The following is a 20,421-nucleotide window of genomic DNA, read 5'->3' on the forward strand; positions in this document are numbered from 1 at the left end:
ATACTTAGAAATACATAAATGTCTGGTATGGGCACACCAAACTTATCCACAGGAAAAAATAATACTGAAGAGGAACTTTGGTTTTGTTCTGTATCTTTGTGCGTGCATGTGTGTATACATACATATATATATATATATATATATATATGTATGTATACACACACATTCGTACACTACATTTGTATTGAAATCTTTTAATTAGTAAGTAATCAAAAGAAGGAATAGTAATATTCAAGAAAATACCTGGATTATAATTTTTCTATTTGTGCTTGTGTGGCTTTTTCTTTCTTTTATTAAGCTGCATTATCTGGGGCAAATACATTTCCCTTTGGGTGTTCCACAACCCCAGTCAGTTTCTACTGATGACCTAAAAGAGTACCCTGGGGCAATTAATCCAATTCTCTTTATCCAAATGGGTCTATGGTTGATTCAGACTGCAGCAGCAGGTCTGGGAGTAAATGGTTAAATGTCTTTTCTAGTCCCTGGGGAAGGTATTTTAATTTTGACGGTTAAGAGCTTCTTTCTGCACTTCCTGGCACATCTTCTGGATCTGTCCTAATCTGAAGAATCATCATCTTTTATGATACTGTTTCACTTTTTTCTGATTCAATCCCACTTTCCCAGATTCATCAATCCCAATAATCATTCAGGACCCACTCACACTCAGCTGAATGTTCTGAGAAGTGAGTTCCTCTGCCTTCTTCTCTAGGGAGGACACCCAGAGCTTCCGTTTTTGACGGCAGCGGGAGGCTGCAGCCCGGTTGCGTTCTAGAAAACGCTGCCGCCGCTCATCAGGATCTTCATCCACGGTGCGTCGCCGACGCCCTCCGGTGCTAGGAGTGGGCTGGGCTGGTGAGACCTGGTGCCCAGGAAGGAAGAGGAATTACTTGAAGGGAACGTCAACTCTTCTCAAAGTAGACCTGATGTCAGGAAGTTAGTAAGCTCTGGTAAAGATCTGGTAAAGCGATGCACTAGTCTCTGCAATCAGCGTGAGTCTCACTGCCATGCCCCTGAGCTTCTCTTCTGCAGCAGTTCCGCACTCTGCCTCCCATTTCCTTCCAGTCTTCTCAGCCCCATACTTAGACAAACCACAGCTCAGGTGGAAACTAATTTCTGAGCCAGCCAAGATGAAACAAGCATCATTTTTTGTTTCTTAACAATAGGGAATCTTATAGGCAGGGAAATCATAATGGGGACTGGGTGTCAGGGGAACTTTTAGGGAGACTGTACAATAAAAATGTTTGAGAATCACTGATTTGGACAAGCAATATATACAAACGACTGAATGCGATACCTTTCAGAAAAGGAGAAAAGATTTTACTACCAGCGAGATACTGGTTATCATGAAGAGAAATGGATTAGTGTATTCTTACTTGTAATCAGTTATTAATCATCCTCAGCAATCACCCTCCCCATCTTGTTTGTTCTGTTTGCTTTTAAACAAAAAACTGTTCTTTAATCCCTTTACAGATTGGTCATACAGGACTGCCTCTTGTCTTTAAACTTTACGCTGGGGGCGCCTGGGTGGCTTGGTTGGTTAAGTGTCCGACTTCGGCTCAGGTCATGATCTCACGGTCCGTGAGTTCGAGCCCCGCATCGGGCTCTGTGCTGACGGCTCAGAGCCTGGAGCCTGCTTCCGATTCTGTGTCTCCCTCTCTCTCTGCCCCTCCCCCATTCATGCTCTGTCTCTCTCTGTCTCAAAAATAAATAAAAAACATTAAAAAAAAAATAAAATAAAATAAACTTTACGCTGATGTCCTCTGTCACTAAAGTACTTTTGGATCATCTTCCTTTTCTATTAGCTGATATGTGTTCAGAGAAGATAGACCAACTTTATAATAGCAGCCAAAATTAAAACGTAGAAAGGTCAGCCATCTGCATAAAAGAAACTATATAGTGTAAAACAATGCCAAAAATAAATTCTTCCTGGATCTGTTGCTATTAGAGAATATCTATATTAGTAGTTCCCAAATGCCAGAACTCACATCAGTTGCATGAGAATAAGCATGAGCTTATAAAAAAAAAAAAACAACCCAAAAATGTTATACTCCACTTCAGGCCTTACTAAATCATGTTCCCCATTAATATAGATAATCAAGAGATAATTTTATTTACTCACACTAATATTATCTCTCCCAAAAGAAAAAAATGGAGGAGAAATTTACAACTCAATTTAATGAGCTACGGGCCTTGGGTCATCACTTCTCACTGTACTAAGATAAGTTTACACTAATTCTCTTGAGATTTTCAATTTCTTCTTTGTCCTGAGCTCAGTGGAGCACACGTGAAGACCGACACTCTAGGAGGATGGGGAAAAGGAAATGACAGACTCCTATTCTCTCACAGTAACTCAGCAGCTCATGCAGGGAGTGAAGGGGAAAGAGTGCCAGGAGAAAGAAGGGAAGAAGGAGAAGGAAAGGAATCAGTGGTGACTAAAAAGAAGTTCATCACATTTTTTTTTTAATTAAAATTTGTTTTAATGTTTATTTTTGAGAGAGAGAGAGAACGTGAGTGGGGGAGGCACAGAGAGAGAGAGGGAGACAGAATCTGAAGCAGACTCCAGGCTCTGAGCTGTCTGCACAGAGCCCGACATGGGGCTCAAACCCATGGACCGTGAGATTATGACCTGAGCCAAAGTCAGATGCTTAACTGACTGAGCCACCCAGGTGTCCCCATGGCATTTTCTTAAGAGGGAAAGCAGCACAACTCGGGCAAGGTGGCTGCTGCTTTACCATCTCCAAAGACTGGCATCGGAAGGGGTTACGGGATGGTGGGCAAGCTTAGCTTCCAACAAGAAAACTCAAGTGAAGGCTTTTGTTGTTGGCCAAGCTTTAAGGCGGCATATGGCCGTTAAATGTTAGGACATGTGGTGGTAACTGACGAAGCAGGTGGGGACATCGGAGAAAGGGGCTGGGCAAAGATGTAATTCTAGAAACCGATCTCAGGTTGTTGTCACCTGTCCAGCACAGACAATATGAAAACTAAGGCCTGTTCAGTTTTCGAAGAAACTTACTAAAACTGAGGCTTCCTTGAGAAAAGAAACTGGGCATATAAATGGGACTGTTCTAGCCTTATTAAGACTTTAATTTCTCTGTGATAAAAAGGGATTACATTGATAAGGAAAAGGTGTTTTACTGTTTGTCTACTGAGCCATCTTTGTACTGTGACATCACATTTTATGTTTTTATTATTTTTTAAAGTATGCTCTATGTCCAACTTGGGGCTCAAGTTCACAAGCTTGAGAATCAAGAGTCGCACACTCTACCAACTGAGCCAGCCAGACACCTCTGACATCACATTTTACTCATAAATTGTTATTACTCAATTTTTGCTATAAAACCTAATCAGGTAAGTTTTTTTGTTTTGTTTTTGGTTGTTGCGGGGTTTGTTTGTTTGTTTGGTTTTTTGGTTTGTTTGGTTTTTGTAGGACTTAATAAATGGGAAAGAGACTAGGGGAGCCTCCTTTGGTGCACAAAGTGGTTTGAGTGAGGTTCTGTCACATTTTAGAGGGCTCTGCAGATACATCATTCACATGTTTATAGAAAAAAAACAAAAAACAAAAAACAAAAAACAAAAACTGAGACCTCCTCTGTGACAGTGTTGTGTTATCCAGTTTGCCTGACAGAAGTATAACCCAAGAGGAGGTAACACACTTTGCTACTGTCCAACTTAACAAGAACCAAAGTACAGGAAGATGCCCAGAAAACTGAAACTCACTCCTCTGTAATTTTTCCGCTCCTTGAAATTCAAACAAATTCAAACATTCAAATTCAGATATGACATAAAGAGTAATGGTGGTGCAGCGGGCTCCCCCATCCAAATACCCACTGACCTGTGGCTGGGCAGGGGACGGGGCATCAGGGTGTTGGATGAGGATCTGGCTTTGCTCAGGACGGGCCGTCACCATGGTGCTGGCAGTACCTACCACCATTCCACATCCACCATTGATTGAGGACACTTGGTGGGTTAGGGTGGCTTTTAGTCTCTGTGAGGGACAATAATAAAAAATAGTTCGTCAAAGGTAAGATTCTATCACGGATAAGAGAGTGGGCTTAAATTTTAATACTGACCTTACAAATAGCTAAAATTTCCGTGCCAATTTACCCTTAACAGAGGAATTAAAAGAAAATGACAGGGAGAATGTGCACCTGGATCCCTAAAATGCCTACTCTGTTCCTTGGCTATCATCCTGGGCACAGTTGGAGGGTGGGGGTTGTTGAAGTAATAGAGTCCAGATGAAAGCTCTCTCCTGGAACCCGGCCAGGTGCTGGTTACGCAGCTATTCACCTCTTGGCCAGCTCTCCTGCCCACTCACCCACCCTCCATCTGTCACCCTGGAACTGAAACAGCAAGCATTCCACGCCAAACAATCTGTGCTGCCTCTTTTCACTGCCATGGTGTATGTACCAGGCTGTAAAGGTGGAAGATAGGAGATAGGAGTCATGAATCAGGGTCTTTTCTTCTCCAGACCCCACAACAGGGTATCTTTAGCTCTGCAAGCCCCATAAGGTTTCTTTGCTTGGCTCACTTGAAAAACCTACACTGATAACACTTCTTTCGAAAGGGCCAACACTGCCCCAAGCTGGGATGTACTCACCATTTTGGCTTCTGATGGCATAGGGTGGCCAGAGGGAGAAATGGAACCACTGCTGTTAACTGGTGGGCCAGGGATACCAGGAATGTTGGGCACCATAGACACAGGTCTGGCCAGCTGGATTAAGAGGAGGAAGAAAAACCAGAAGGGAACATAATACTAGTGGTAGGGCAACAGCTTCCCAAAATCAAGTGCTTCTGAGATTGGCATGTCAGGGCCTGTTCTGTGCAACCTGCCCACAGGGCATACAGGGACAGCCTGGGAAATACCTTCCCCCATAGAGCACCACAGGGTAGGAAATCTAATCTTTCAGTGCTATGACAATTTCTATAGGAAAAACTGGGGCTGTATCTTGAGGAAAGTGGTGGGCAATTTGGGAGGCACCAAGTGCCAAGCAAAATCAACCAATCAGTGGGCTGGCAAGACCAATTCCTAGACCAGGAGCCAATTGTCCAGATGAGGCTTTGTCTAGTGTTCCACAGTGCTGGATTGGCAGAGGTTAGTGAAGAGTTTGGGCAGGCTGCCATGCTCAACTAATACAGACCAGAGCCCACGTTTCCCTGGGGCTCACGTGTGTTTATGAGCATTCAGGTGGAAGGGAGGGATTAGTGTGTGGGTAGGGTTGGCTGCCCCAACTATAGAGCTCACCGATATGACAGAAGGCATCTGTACCGGAGGCCCTGGCAGCACAGGCATGGTCTGTCCATTAGCAAGATGCATGACGAGAGGGAGGGAGCCAGTGGGAGATCTAGAAGAGACATGAAGTAAAATGCTCACAATACAGACCCTTTTGCCTAGGGATCTTCCTCCTAGAATTACAGCAGATTTCCCAGTCTTCTCTAGTTAGGGAAGCTATAGGGCAACGTTATAAAATCCTGACACCCTCAGAAAGGTGGAAAAAGTAGGGAGTACTTACCTTATAGATGGAGAGAAATGGTAAGATCTTTACACTTTGCAAATTAAGCAAGCACCACTGAATTCAAATGGGTGGGAAGCTAATCCTATAAAGATTTTAGAACAATTACACAAACATCCCCACCACCGGCATGTATAAATTCTGTCTTGCCTTAGGCAGGACTTGGACCAAAGCTGTCATTTTGCAAAGCTGAATTCTGTCATATGATAGCCAAACATGACTTAATTTCTCTTGTTTTTTTGTACGTATTGCTCTACCCTGCCTCCAAAAGATGTCACTTTGTATTTTTCCTAGTAGGTCCAGGGAATAAGCTTTAAGAGGCTAAATCCTGACAGCAACCTCTTAACCCCTGGGTACCTAGGGACAGGAGCTCAAGTCATTTCATTAGAAAATCTATATAGACCATGCCAGGATTGAAGACAGACAGACAAACAAAATTAGGGGTAGCAAAGACCAAGAACCCTAACTGGGACTGAGGGGGACACCAGACTCAAAAAAGATGACTGAATGGGTTTCAGTCCGTCATTCAGTAATGCTCCCCCAAACTTGTGCAGATTGAGGCCAAGAATCAAAATATACTTCCCTGTGTGGCCTCCACCATTTTGATGAACTTCCTAAACTCTTAAAGATTCTTCTTTTAGATCAAAGAAGTTTTAAACCTCCAAATTAAGGAAGCATTATTTCCAAATAAATACTTGCTTGTGTACTAACAAGGTAAAGAAGATTTCTGTTTATGGTGGGAAATTTTATTCTGAGAGACAATCTCACTGACTTGTTTTCCTTGAGTATTCAAAAACAGTCCTGTTTTTCATCAAGTACAAAAAGATTCAGGCTTCACTGTTTCTCCCTGCTCTCTTTACTTACCCCAGTTGCCTGTTGGATGGTGGAGCCTGTGTGATGACAGAAGTTGGGGAGGGAAGGGTTGGGTGAAGTGGATCATAGCCCAAATGGAGAGGCAGGGAGCCAGGGCGCACGATGGTAGGTGTGGGGGTAGAGATCACAACAGGCTTTGGGGCCACCTCCTGGGGAGAAGAGACCAACAGATCACAAAATGCTATAAAGGGCTGCTTATAGGCAAACAGGTAGCTGGTAAAATGTGGAACAAGTCTACTGGAAAGAGCACTGTGGCAGCTCATGTAAATCATGCCCTGACTCTATCATGATCATGGACCCATACCTCACTCACCCATGTAATAGGAATGCTGAGTTAAGACCTTTTGGCTATCTCCCTTTCAGAGATGATTGCTATGCGAATGAGAGGACAGCTGGAAAATCACCTGGAATCTTTGCAGAAGCACTGGAGTGCCATATAAGTTCCAGGGACTGTCAAAATTTCTCACAGTCTCTATATTCCCATTTCAAAAAAAATTTTTTTTTTTTTTTTTACTGTTTATGTATTTTTGAGAGAAACAGCGCAAGCAGGGGAGGGGCAGAGAGAGAGGGGACAGAGGATCCGAAGCGGGCTGCATGCTGACAGCAGAGAGCCCAATGCCAGGGCTCAAACTCACAAACTGTGAGATCATGACCTGAGCTGAAGTCCCAATGCATAACTGACTGAGCCCCCCAGGTGCTCCACTCTCATTCCAAATTTGATGCCTGAGTGTCCTCTGATCTCTAATGAGAACAGACAGGGTGTAAGACCGGCGATAAGGCAACCAATATTTCCTAGAGAGCCCTTTAAAAAAGGGCTACGGTGGCGGAGTGGGGGTGGAGTGCCTGGATGGCTCAGTCGGAAAAGCATGAGACTCTTAATCTCAGGGTGTGAGTTTGAGCTCCACGTTTGGTGTAGAGATTGCTTAAAACTAAATAAATAAAACTAAAAAAAAAAAGGGGGGGGGCACAGGAGTTTGCATAATGGTCTTGTTGTAATAAAACAAACTACTTCCCACTGTTAACCTGGTTAGGGTCTTAGTTGCTAGTGGCCACACTGGCCCTCAAGCATCTCCAGACAACTTCTAGGACGTGGTTGCTAATGAAAAGGGGAGGGAGGAGGGAGAGTTGTAATGTTTAGGGAGGGAGTAGTTTGGAGAAGTTATCAAACCAAATTTGGAGGGAGGTAAAATGAGATACAGATGCTCTAACCACATTGGACATTAAAATTACAACCACTAGCAGAATAGTGGAGACTGGAAAGAGGCATGGGGTGGGGGGGTTCTGAGGTTTTGAGAGTATCTAGATGCTGGTTACACGGGCTGTAAACTTCGTGAAAATTCAGTGAGCTGTATACTTACAATTTACGCAGTTTTCTGTATGTGTGTTATTTCAATAAATTTATAAAAAATATTACCTCATAAAAAGTTCCCTTTAAAAAAATAATACTCAGAATCCTAGTAGATTTTCTTTGTGCCACTAGAAGACTTCCTTCTAAGAAGACTTTTTTCCTAAATCATTTAATGTCCAATTTATGAATTACACATTTTTTTCTTTTCTACTTCTTAACTGAAGTACAACATAAAGTGTATTAATCTAAAGGACACAACTAAGTGACTTTATATATGTAAAATCAAGACGGAGTCCATTTCCAGCACCCCAGATGGTTCTCCCGTGTCCCTTCCTGTTTCCTCACAAGAGCTAAACATTATTTTGAGTTCTATCATCATCAAATATAGTTTTTGCCTCTTCTTGAACCTGATGTAAATGGAGTCATGTGTATACTTCTGTGTCTGAATTTTGGTGCTGTCGTTCAGTATAACATTTGTGGGATTCACTCGCCTTGCTGTTTATATCATTAGTTCATGAGTTTGTTCTTTTTTAGTGCCATGTGGTATTTAGAAATATACCACAATTTGTTTATTTATTCATTCTCTTGTTGATGGACATTTGAACCACTTCCGTTTTTTAATTATTATAGTACAACTGTTGTGAACATTCTTTTTTAATGTTTGTTTGTTTGTTTATTTATTTATTTATTTTTGAGACAGAGACAGAGCATGAGCAGAGGAGGAACAGAGAGAGAGAGGGAGACACAGAATCCAAAGCAGGCTCCAGGCTCTGAGCTGTCAGCACAGAGCCCAACGCGGGGCTCGAACTCATGAACTGTGAGATCATTAGCTGAGCTGAAGTCAGCCGCTTAACCAGCTGAGCCACCCAGGAGCCCCTGAGCATTCTTAAATACTGCTATACAGTGGACATACACACTAATTTCACTTCCATAAAGACTCAGAAGTGGAACTGCTTGGTCCGAGAATAGGTGTCATTTATATAAATCTTCTAAACAATGAAGATTTATGTAAATATAATCAATCCTGTATCACCCATTATTTATACAACTAATGAATAAAAGCTTAATCTACCCACCAACTAACATTTGGGATAATTCTTGGTAGCAAATTTACCTTTTCCTTGAGTGGCGGGGAACAGGGACTGGAAGCAGGGCTATCAGCTGGGGACGAGTCTACCTCCACTGGCTCTTCTTCTTTGATTTTGATGTCTGGTGTGGAAGGCAAAGACATGTCAAGGGGCCCAGCAGCAGCCTGTTAAAAGAGAGAAATGAGCAGAGTTCAACCCAATGATTCCCTTCAGGCTGAATCTAAATCTTTCCAGTTAAAAAATGAAGAAATATACTCTATTATTATTATTATTATTATTATTATTTATTTATTTATTTTTGAAAGAGATAGAGACTGAGTGCAAGTGAGGGAGGGGCAGAGAGAGGCCAGGTGCCCCTATTATTATTATTATTTTTAAGTAGACTCCACACCCAACACGGGACTTGAACTCATGACCCTGAGATCAAGAGTTGCATGTCCCACGGACTGAGCTGGCCAGGTGCTCTGAGGAAATATACTTCTAAGTTTAGCTTTTGGTCAAAGATCTGAACTGCAAGTCAAAGAAAATATGGAATCTAGGTTTTATGTACAACTCTGGGCAGATCATTTTAACTTCTCAGAACCTGTTTTTCTAACTGTAAAATGGAAATAATATCTGTTTCACAATGGCTGAATACTTATAAAGTTTCTGAAAGGTAAAAACAAACAAACAAACAAACTTATAATGCTTATAAAGACCCTGAAAGGCGGGGGGAAAGCTGACACTTAAATCCATGCAAATACCATAGTTATATTATTTTTCAGGAAAAGTAAAATGATTTCCTGAATCGAGTGCTTGCCTATTTCCAAGCAGCTCTGTTGGCCACTGGACAACTGTGAGCACTTTTTCTGCCAACCACAAGGACTAGATTATCCAAGTATCAAAAGCAAACAAATTAGCTATTAAAGTACTGCAAACATGAGGGGCGCCTGGGTGGCCCAGTCAGTTAAGCATCGAACTCCAGCTCAGGTCATGATCTCACTGCTCACGAGTTCAAGCCCCACATCGGGCTCTGTGCTGACAGCTCAGAGTGTGGAGCCTGCTTTGGATTCTGTGTCTCCCTCTCTCTCTGCCCCTCCCCTGCTTGCACTCTGTCTCTCTCAAAAATAAATAAACATTAAAAAAAAAATTTTTTTTTAAGTACTGCAAACATGATAGGGAAGATCTTTTCTGGGGAATTTCCCATGAGTGACGGTGATGTGATCTCATCCCAAAATCTGGTGGTAGAGGCTAGAAGTTAGAAAGATAAGCATTTTGGGGTAATAAAAGAAAGGAAAGACTGGTCATTTGCTCAGTGAAAGAAATTAGAACTTGGTCCTAGAAGCAGGACTAGAGAAAACCAAAAAGGAAAGAGAGTACTTTTCTGGCCATGGTGAATCACTTCACAGAACTGTGAAGCTGTAAATGGCTTTGCAGGACCCATAAACCATCTGAGATGACAGCCCAACACTGCACCACGACAGGAGGGCTGGCACTGCAGTTCAGTTTCATGACAAAGTAGATCCTTTGTTCTATTCTTTCCATAACTTAGGCTTCTCGGTGAAAGAGGAGCTTGTTTCTGACTCTTCCCCTGTTACCTTAATCCCTAGAAATTTTCTTGGTAGTTGAGCACACTTAAGATAATCTGGTGTCTACTACGTTAGAGAAGGTGGTGATGGTTCTTTCTCTCCAATCTGATGGGGGTGAGCAATAGCAAAGATGCTTTCATTTTTGCCCTCATTTTTTTTCTACATTGCAAAGATGTCAGGCCCAATTCAACTAATTCTGGGATCCCTGAAAAGTCAGAGGGTGGAGGGAAGGAGAGGCCTCTGAGTAAACACAGCCACAGGTTTAAAATCCCTTAGAGGCATCTCCTAGAAAAGCTGTGGTTCAGTAAAGTTTTAGACTCATTCAACATTCCCAGACACAGTCTTTTACTGAGTCCATTCTTCTCATCAAGGGGGCGGTAAGGACCACCCCCATATGGGCAGAAAGAAATATGGAGATGCCCAACAAGTAAAGGCCTGACCAGCTACGAAAGGTCTTTCAGAAGTGTCAACTGAGTTAAAATGGAAGTGGAAAAAACTTCAAGCTTTTAAAGGGAGGTTAATTTTCTTGAATTTGCCTATAATGAGTTTGATCTTAAATCCCTCATATCCTGGAAAAAACAATTTGATTTCTTTGTCTTGGGGGAAGGAAAAATGATGGAGGGGTGGATGAAGTAGGGAAGCCATAAAATAAAATTATACCACATAGGTCGAAGCAACTGAGAGATGACAGACTGGAGTTTCGGAAGAAAAATCATGATGAGAAGACTACGGCTAGTCTAGCCATTTGAAAGCAGAACTACAAATATATGCCATTGGATCTCCCTCCTTTCTTTCCGTTTGAGAGAGAGAGCAGGAAAAGGTGCTCATAGGAAGCTATGGAACTTGGAAAAACCTCCAGTGATGATTCTTATAAATACAATTTAAGCTGGGTGAAAAAAAGTCATGCACAGCTCTCTTGGTTTACCTGCTCTCTTCTTCTTAAAAGGAAAGAGCTCAGAATACGAAGGGATTCCAACATTCTAATCCTCTCTACAGTATCTATACTAAGTGGCCTCCATATAGTTGAACATACTTTGTGATAGCTTCCACCTGCTGGTCCTATTCCTATCTCTGGGCCACAGAGAAGTTGAACCCCTCTTTTGCATGAAAGCTCTTCACATATTCGAAGACTACAATTTGGTTCACATTAGATCTTCTCTTTTCTAAGCACAACTTCCTCAGTTTCTTTGTAGGTTCCTAACGTGACATAACATCCTTCTTTAAGTTCAATGTCTTGAATATTACTCGAAAGCTACCTGAAGGTAAGAGCTACATACATTGAAACAAAGAAGTGTCCAAATTCAATAAATGTTTGTTGATTGGCTGACTGAAAACAGTTCAGGTAAGAAGAGCAAGAGATTTGACCCCAAAAAATGTCATCTCATAGGATTTGAGTAATTTATAATCTTTTAACATCTTCAACATATTCAAAAGAGAAATAATTTTTTAAAAATAGATTACTGGACTGATGCTGCACTGAACAGGAAAGAAGACTAATTTCTGGCAAAGACAGACTTGTGAGGAGACCCATCATCTGGGCCCCCTAAAGTCGTGGAAGGCTGACTAGGATCAGTGGGTACTATCTGGTTCTAAAATAGGAAGCCCATTATTTTGTGCTTTAACCGGTTAAGCAAATTATCCCAGGACACAATGAAAACAGCCTCCATCTGAACACTGGCAGTTTTTCAGCAAATGTCCCGCCTCTTGCCTTTTTTTCATCCTCATCTGCAGCTTTCTTGAATTCATGTTCAAAGGAGCTAGCTAATTCATTGAAGAGCCCCACCTCCTCACAATTCTTCAGGAATCTAGTCGGAGTAGGAGTTTGATCTGTAGACATGAAAAACAAAACAAAACAGGAGACTTCATTTTAGTTTTGACCTGAAATTAAAACTTGAGAGTATATAGGGAACACATTTTTATTCTCCTGTTTGGAGAGAGTCTCTGTGTTGCTTTATGGAGCTTGAGCAGGTGAAGGCCAGTGCTAGGCCACCAGAGGGGGTGTCTGTGCTGTGCCGCCTCAAGGCCAGCAGAGGGAAGACAGAACAATGTTTTGTTGTGTGACTGTCCACTTAACCCCCTTACTCCCAGAGGCTAGTTTCACCTCCCTCACCCCCAAAACAAAACCAAACCACCCACCCAGGTGGAGTTTGTGGTACCTCCAGATCTGAAAATCAAGGACAGTTAAGCGACATTTTCTCTTTAAAGTTACTCCCTGCTATGTCTGAAGTGAGGAGGTATAAGCAGATGGGCGTTAAAATCTGATGAGGAGAAGAAACTGAGGGTCAGATGGTGGAGTCTGCTTGCTAAAGCCACCAAGAAAGATACGGTGTCTTGTCTTTCAGTGGTCACTGAGCTAAGGGTCTGCTACCTTCTGAAGGTATTCCGGGCAAATCTAGGGGCTGCTGAACAAAGACAGCAAGATCATGAGCTTGGAAAGGAAACTGCAAACAATAGAGCTCATTTCAAAGAGACCTGAGCCCAGAGCAAATTCCGGAAACCAGGATATTTGGATTTAGATTTGCCAGCCAAAATATCCTCTCAGGGGCTGCACAAATCTTTCAACAGTGCCTCTGCCCTTGGGAAGAGGAAGGCGAGATCCATAACCCATGGGAACTTTTCAAGCAACCTGAATTTTAGATTTGTGCTTCTCTCTCCCCATTCTGCTTTTCTGATTTTTCTCTCTTAGGTCACCTGAATCTTGTTCCCTAATCTAAAGTTCTATTATGATGGTTTTCTTTGACATGCTAGTCACCTCGGGGATTCATTTTATACCCCAAACCACTAAACTGAATGATAGATATAGAACAATGATTAAATGACGTTTTAAGGAGTGAGACCAGGGATTAAAATCACTCCTAGCATGATCGATTGGAAATAGTCCACTGGGATTTTCCATGGAAAGAGCATAATTTTTTTTTTTTTTCAATTTAAACAAAACCTCTTCTGAATCAGAGTGTTTGGAAAAGTTACCACTACCTCCCAAAATAGTTTTAAAAGGTTCTCTGGCAGCTTTGGTTGGCCAATGATGAAGCCACTTTCCCTCCATCCCCGGGTGAGTGGAGGTAATATCATCTTTTATGCTCAAGAGTACTTCAGTAAGGGCACACACAAAAAAAATCACAACTCAAGTGAAACAGGATGAGGCAGCTAAGGGCACAGTGATGGCAGAAGAGGGCCTTTTGGTTCTCTGACCTGAGACTCATACAAACTTCTCCCATTCCTGAACAAACAAGCAAATAGCCTGAAAACGTATAAGAAAACCCTTTGCCTGCTCTGACGACTCTAAAGAAATCAACAAGTGTTTACTGAATAGTTTCTATGTGTCTTGATGGTACATGCACACACTTTTGGGTAAATTTGGGGGAGGAGAGGGAAAGGAGTATAGGAGTTCTGCCCAAATATAAGACATGGCTCTTGTCCTAGAGAACAAAGAGGATGTTTTCTAGTTGAGGAAATAAATATACATAGATAGCATCATAGTATATAAAAAACTAGCTGCCACGTGCAATAGAGAATAAAATTATTGTAGTAATTAAAGAATGACAAATAATGACAGAATAGTTAGGAGGTTTCAAGAAGCAGGACTTGAGCTGGCCCTTAAAGAATGGTTTTCACCAAGAGAAAGAAGATGTGGAGGGTAAGAGGAGTCAGCCAGGTGAAGGCATAGAGAGGAAGGGTATGGGCACCATGTATAGATGAGGAGGAAAAGGTACGTCCAGGGTAAAGATAATCAAGTCAGGGGGAGACTGGATGGCTCAGTTGGTAGAGCACATGACTCTTAATCTCAGGGTTGTGAGTTCAAGCCCTATGCTGGGTGTGGAGCCTACTTAAAATAAAATGATAATTAAAAAAAGATAATCAAGTTAGGTATATAAGTTATACACAAGGTTGAGTAGGTATGGGTGCCTGGTTGGCTCAGTTGGTGGAGTGTGCAACTGTTGATTTTGAGATTGTGAGTTTGAGCTCCACACTGGGTGTAGAGATTACTTAAAAATAAAATCTTTAAGTGGCGCCTGGGTGGCTCAGTCAGTTGAGTGTCTGACTTGATTTCAGCTCAGGTCATGATGTCACCGTTCGTGGGTTTAAGCCCTGTGTCGGGCTCAGTGCCAACAGTATGGAGTGTGCTTGGGATTGTCTCTCTCCTCCTCTCTCTGCCTCTCCCCCATTTGCTCTCACTCTCTCAAAATAAATAAATAAACATAAAAAAAAAAATGGCAGATGGCCATTAGCATTAGTTTAAAAAACTCAAAGCAAAGCAAAGCAAAGCAAAGCAAATCACATCTTTTAAAAAGAAACAAAAACCAAAGGTGGGTAGGTAGGTACCATCAGGCTAGGTTACAGAAAGCCTGAAAATCCAAATATAAACAGCCTTAAAGTAAAATAGGAGGGGTGGGCGCCTGGGTGGCTCAGGGGGTTAAGCGTCTGACTTCGGCTCAGGTGATGATCTCCTAGGTCTTGGATTCGAGCCCCACCCATCCTCAGGCTCTGTGCTGACAGCTCAGAGCCTGGAGCTTGCTTTGGATTCTGTGTCTCCCTCCCTCTCTGCCCCTCCCCCACTCTCGCTCTCTCTATCAAAAATAAACATTGGGGCACCTGGGTGGCTTAGGTGGTAAAGCACCTGACTTCAGCTCAGGTCATGATCTCAGAGTTTGTGGGTTTGAGCCCCACGTCAGGCTCTGTGCTAACAGCTCTGACCCTGTAGTTTGCTTCAGATTCTGTGTCTCCCTCTTTCTCTGCCCTCTATGGTTCACCTTCTGTCTCTGTAGCTCTCAAAAATAAACACTTAAAAAAGTAAATAAATAAGCATTAAAAAAAAAATAGGAAGATTAGGGCACATTTTTTTATTTATTAATTTTTTTAAAGTTTATTTTGAGAGACTGTGTGCCTGCATGTATGTGGGAGGGGCAGACAGAGAGGGAGAGAAAGAATCTCAAGCAGGCCCCACACTGTCAGCACAGAGCTCGAGGAGCGGCTTGATCCCATGAACTGTGAGATCATGACCTGAGCCAAAATCAAGAGTCGGATGATCAACCATCTGAGCCACCCAGGCACCCCTTCCTCCAGGCTTTCTTAAGGATCATCAATGACAATGTCCCCACTCATGTCCTTTTCCAGGAATGACAATCTATAAGCTCCTAGCAAAGTGGCTGGTGGACACAGTAGCTATTCAATAAATATTTGCTGAATTAATAAGGAATAGGAGATATGTAATGGCAAGTTCCTTTGTTCACACATAGAAGTATAGAGAAGGAGGTTCTCTCTTTCTTTCACTGTATTTTAGGTTGCATTTTGGCTAGTAATAGAGAAATTGTGCCTTATCTGAGTTATTAACTTATGTAATAACCACCAACAAAATCCCCTATTGGTTAAATACTGAGATAAACTTGCTTAACCCAGGTTAAACCAGAACCCCTCATAGTATCAAAAGAAAAGGCCCATTTTGGTTTGTATGTCTGTCTAGCTGAAAATGGCACAACAGAACTGCCCATGATTTGAGAGTAGTTGCTAGGGATACTCCCTTGAGAATGGCATATGTAGGCAAGCCAGTATCTAAAACAATCAGTGAGAGGTTCCAGGTCACCCAAATTGGCTTAGAAGAGTCCCATTGACTAAATGTCTTGTCTGAGCTTTGGAAATGTGCCCTCAACACCGTCTGGGTTCATGAGGCAAGTTGAATTTACGAACTGATAATCAGCCTGCTTGGGGGAAACTGACACCCAGTGGAAGAGAAGCAGCCAGGCTAGGTCGGCTTTCTTGCTTTCTTTTGTTCACCCCTTCGCTGTGGGTATGGAGAAATGTCAAAGGCATCTTTTGTCTGTAAATCTTCCAAAGTCTTAATAAAAAGAAGGCAGGGAGGGAATAGACTGAAAAAAGCCAAGACTAAACCTCAACACACCTACCCTCAAAAACCGCAGAACCCAATCTTGTATTAAAAACAGAATGGAGGGCACAATAGAAACTTGGGAGCTTTTAGTGTTCCTTTTTCCTGATTAAATGCAGATCACATCAGGGCTCTTAATGGGAAAAGGGGAGTATAGCTCCCAGTACATCTGGTCCCTGGTATTAATCTTAACTGTCTGGTGATACCAAGGCACGTGGCTTCTGGGGCAGCAAATACCTGCAATGATGACTGAGTCAGTTCGGGCTGGGCCAAATTTCAATGTCATCTCATGCTTGTGTTTATGAACTGCCAGGTGGTCCTCGTTTGTAAATCTCTGAAACGAAACAGAAACAGAGATGTGAAAAAAAATAAGCGCTTCGGTGCCCTTTTACAATGTCCTACTAAACATCCTGCACAAGGATGGTCCCTGGACAGGGGGACTGGAGAGGGAATGGAAAGGAGAAAGAATTGGAAGTGATGGAAAAGGAGAGGAGCTGGACGAAAGGAGAAAACGGGGAAGGAGAAAAAGGGGCACTAGAAAGCTGGGAGGAGAGGAGAAGAGGAAGACCGCGGCACCAACTGCTCTGTAATATCAGGTCCAAAACGCGAGAAGTGGACAGATTGCTGGTGAAGTGGGGTCCAGGCAGGAGGCTCCAAATGAAAAAAACATTTAGGCAAGGCTCTTAGCGAACAAGGGGAAAATAATTTTAAATAATAATAATAAAGAGAGAAGAAGGGCAAAGCTGGACACTCGTTGGTCATCACAAAAATAGGAAATTCAGAGTGAAGCTCTCCATGGTGGGGCTGAATTGGACTATTTATGAGGGGGCTAACAGGGAGATAAATTATGCAGGATTAGGAGAACCATTTAACTTCCTGGCCCCCACAGTGCTGCAGCAGGCGCCTGCCCAGCTATTTGGCTCAGGGTTTTAATGAGCCAGGATGGGGCTGTAGAGGACAGGGGCCCAATGGCCAGCAGTAATGGCACACACCAGCCCCATCGGCCAAATGCTGTCTCCCCTCGTCGGGCAGCCCGCCTGGGCTCCGTCAGCCATAAAGGGGCCAGTGCAATGCTGCTGGCTATATAATGACAGAATAAAGATGCAAGCAAAAATTTTTTTGTTGGGGTGGGGAGAAGCCTGTAGGCAGGATGAGGGAAGGGGAAAGAAAGGAGATGGTATAACGACTTTATTTAGGGGTTTGGGTGAAAGGACAATGAAAAGGTGAGGCTAGGTCTGCCTCATTTTATGACATGTAAGACAGGGTTACTGGACAATAATTTATGCTTCCACCCCTTCTTTAGAGCGGGGGAGGTGAAGAGAACAGATGAACAGCAGTAATTCAAAAGAATGATACCCTCAAAATTCCCTTTGAGGCTGGCTGGCCCGGTTCCTTCATTAAAACATGCCTGCAACACAGTAACAGCTTGGATGCTGTGGTTTCCCACAGCTCCCTCACCAGCTAGGCTCTGAAACATGGTTCTATTTGTCTTTTTGTTTCTAAAAATAATGACTGGTTAGTCTCCTCTTTTTACTTTCCTTGTTAGATACATACACACTTCCCACCGAACACTTTTAGCTCTTTTTCCACAGCGCTTCTTGACTGCGAACCAGATAGGAGTTAGCTTCATCCATCCCAGGTCCTATCCAGTTAATAAACTGACCCTGAACTTTGATTTAAGTTCCTTTATTTTACCTGAAAGTATCTTCCCCCAAATTTTCTCTGAGCCCTATCACAACTAAAGCTAGCTTCTGGCGTAAAATCCTTCCAGGCTAGGCCTACAGGCCTGAAGGGAAAAGTGAATTTTCACTTAAAAGTATAAAGAACCAAAATGTAAACCGTCAAAAGACTGCCTGAGTGGTTTCAGAAGGATCCAGGAGAAAAGTGAATAAAGCGTGGGAGAATTTAGCCAACAACTTAGTTTTCTCTGTTGTTGGTTAACCCTAGGCATCAATTGTGTCCTTAACAGATTTTTCCCTAAGGCAAAAACGGTGAGGTTGGGGTGAAGAAAGGAGAGAATAGTCTTTAACCAGGGGTATGATATTTGTAGGCTAAATAAGTCACCGTTGAGGTTCTGGGTTTCCCAGCTATTGGGTAAAAGGAAGTGAGCAGGACCTGGTCTACAATGAACAAAACCCATCATTTTACTTATTTATTTTTAAATGTTTCTTTATTTATTTTGAGAGACTGAGAGGGGCAAAGAGAGAGGGGGAAAGACAGAGCATGAGTAGGGGAGGGGCAGAAAGAGACAGAGAGAGAGACAGAGAATCCCAAGGAGGCTTCACACTGTTAGCGCAGAGCCGCATGCTGGGCTCGAACCCATGAACTGTGAGATCGTGATTTGAGCCAAAGCCAAGAGGCAGACACTTAACCGACTGAGCCACTCAGGCACCCCAAAAACCATCGTTTTAGGGAAGAGTAGTGGATTAGGCAAAGGTATAGAATTTCATAACACTGGTAATGTTCTAACAATCTTTCAAAAAGATGTTTATAATAAGTTCTTCATGGAAATTTCATAGATGTAGCCTGAAAATTTTTGTACAATGTTCTAGAATCTAGAATGATTTTCAAGCAAAGTCCTTTTTCTTTTTTTTAATTTTTAATGTTTATTTATTTTTGACAGAGAGAGAGAGAGAGACAGAGCATGAGCAGACAGGAAGAGAGAGAGAGGGAGACAGAGAATCCAAAGCAGGCTCCAGGCTCTGAGCTGTCAGCACAGAGCCCGACGTGGGGCTCGAACTCACAGACCGCGAGATCATGACCTGAGCTGAAGTCAGACGCTCAACCAACTGACCCACCCAGATGCCCCAAGCAAAGTCCTTTTCTACTATCAGAAGTCAAGCCTGCTCAAAACTGAGCTGAGAGAAAGATTTTAAAACTCAATCAGGTTTTGTGCTGGTCAGGATCACTTAATATTTTAAAAGGCAACTCCCCTTCTGTTAGAATTGTGCTCCACAGTCCTGACTTGCCTTATTGTCCTCTAGCCCTTGCTCCTCTCTGTTGCACGCCCCCTCCCCCCTTCCATGCTATGCTACCATGTTCCCCCTTGAGCTATTGAGCTATTTATTTTTTCCAAATCAAAAGCTGGGATCTGAAAAGAACTGAAGATGGCTGAAGGGATTTCCCACCCATCAGCAGCTCAGAAGGTTTGATAACTATGAACCCCGATAGGAAAAAAACTGTATCTTTATTCTCACTAAACCCTGAAATTTAACATTCCTAACTCATAATAGAAATCACACGTATTTCCTTAGCACATATATCAAAATATCCTTTATACTCATCACTATTTTGAAACTATGGTAGTCACGAGACCCACACTGGAACTTGTTATCTAATAACGTATTCCATTATTAAATATTTTAAGAATAATTTTGAGAACTATTATTTCAAAGTAACTGGTTTCCTTTATAATCCTATATATTTTACTTTACTAATTTAAAAACAATATTCTGAGAAGGGGTTCACAGCCTTCACCAAATTGTCAATGGGGATCATGACACCCCCCAAATTAAGAATCTCTAAAAAAAAAATTAAGAATCTCTAAAAAAAAAAAAATCTCTGACTAAATCAGGTAATGCACTTCAGAGGAGGAGGCAAATGGGCTGAATTTTAGGAAGCAGGGCACTGCCCTGGGCTCTCCCTGTAATTTGTAATACAATTTTTTTTTTAAGTAGGCTTCATGCCCCAGCGTGGAACCCAACATGGGGCTTGAACTCACGACCCTGAGATCAAGATCTGAGCCAAGGTCAAGAGTCAGAGGCTTACCCGACTGAGTTACGCAGGCGCCCCTTTAACACAATTTTTATATGGCTAGAGTAGGAATGGGAGGATAAAAGTATGCTAAAGCTTTTTATCAAAGTGAATGTCAATTTGGCTATTATGTTCATTGTTCCTTTTATTCTCTTACGTTTATGAAAGTTAACCCTTAAGGGGGTGCCTGGCTGGCTTAGTTAGTTGGTGGATAGTGCAACTCTTGATCTCAGGGTTATAGGTTTTATTTATTTATTTATTTATTTATTTATTTATTTATTTATTTATTAAAAAAAATTTTTTTTAAGTTTATTTATTTTTGAGACAGAGCATGAACAGGGGAGGGTCAGAGAGAGAGGGAGACACAGAATCGGAAGCAGGCTCCAGGCTCTGAGCTATC

The 20,421-nt window shown here is 42.3% G+C and overlaps 1 protein-coding gene across 9 annotated transcripts in view; it reads right to left on the reverse strand.

Annotated features, from left to right (window-relative positions):
• The window catches only part of LOC122224621 (cyclic AMP-dependent transcription factor ATF-7), a 90,174-nt gene that overhangs the window by 15,072 nt on the left and 54,681 nt on the right, over positions 1–20,421 (reverse strand). For 8 of the 9 annotated variants that reach the window (XR_006204868.1, XR_006204869.1, XM_042946691.1 and 5 more), the window contains exons 3-10: positions 16,506–16,602; positions 12,096–12,214; positions 8,846–8,983; positions 6,375–6,532; positions 5,243–5,342; positions 4,598–4,711; positions 3,833–3,985; positions 662–859 (exon numbers count right to left, since the gene is read on the reverse strand). Coding sequence is in view for 7 of the 9 variants with exons in the window: in XM_042946691.1 (XP_042802625.1) it covers positions 662–859; positions 3,833–3,985; positions 4,598–4,711; positions 5,243–5,342; positions 6,375–6,532; positions 8,846–8,983; positions 12,096–12,214; positions 16,506–16,602 (1,077 nt within the window). In the remaining 2 variants the exon portion in view is untranslated. The remainder of the gene's footprint in view (positions 1–661; positions 860–3,832; positions 3,986–4,597; positions 4,712–5,242; positions 5,343–6,374; positions 6,533–8,845; positions 8,984–12,095; positions 12,215–16,505; positions 16,603–20,421) is intronic. The other variant, XM_042946693.1, reaches the window with a different exon arrangement.

The sequence above is a fragment of the Panthera leo genome, chromosome B4 (genome assembly GCF_018350215.1).
Source record: "Panthera leo isolate Ple1 chromosome B4, P.leo_Ple1_pat1.1, whole genome shotgun sequence".
In the NCBI taxonomy this organism is placed as follows: domain Eukaryota; kingdom Metazoa; phylum Chordata; class Mammalia; order Carnivora; family Felidae; genus Panthera; species Panthera leo.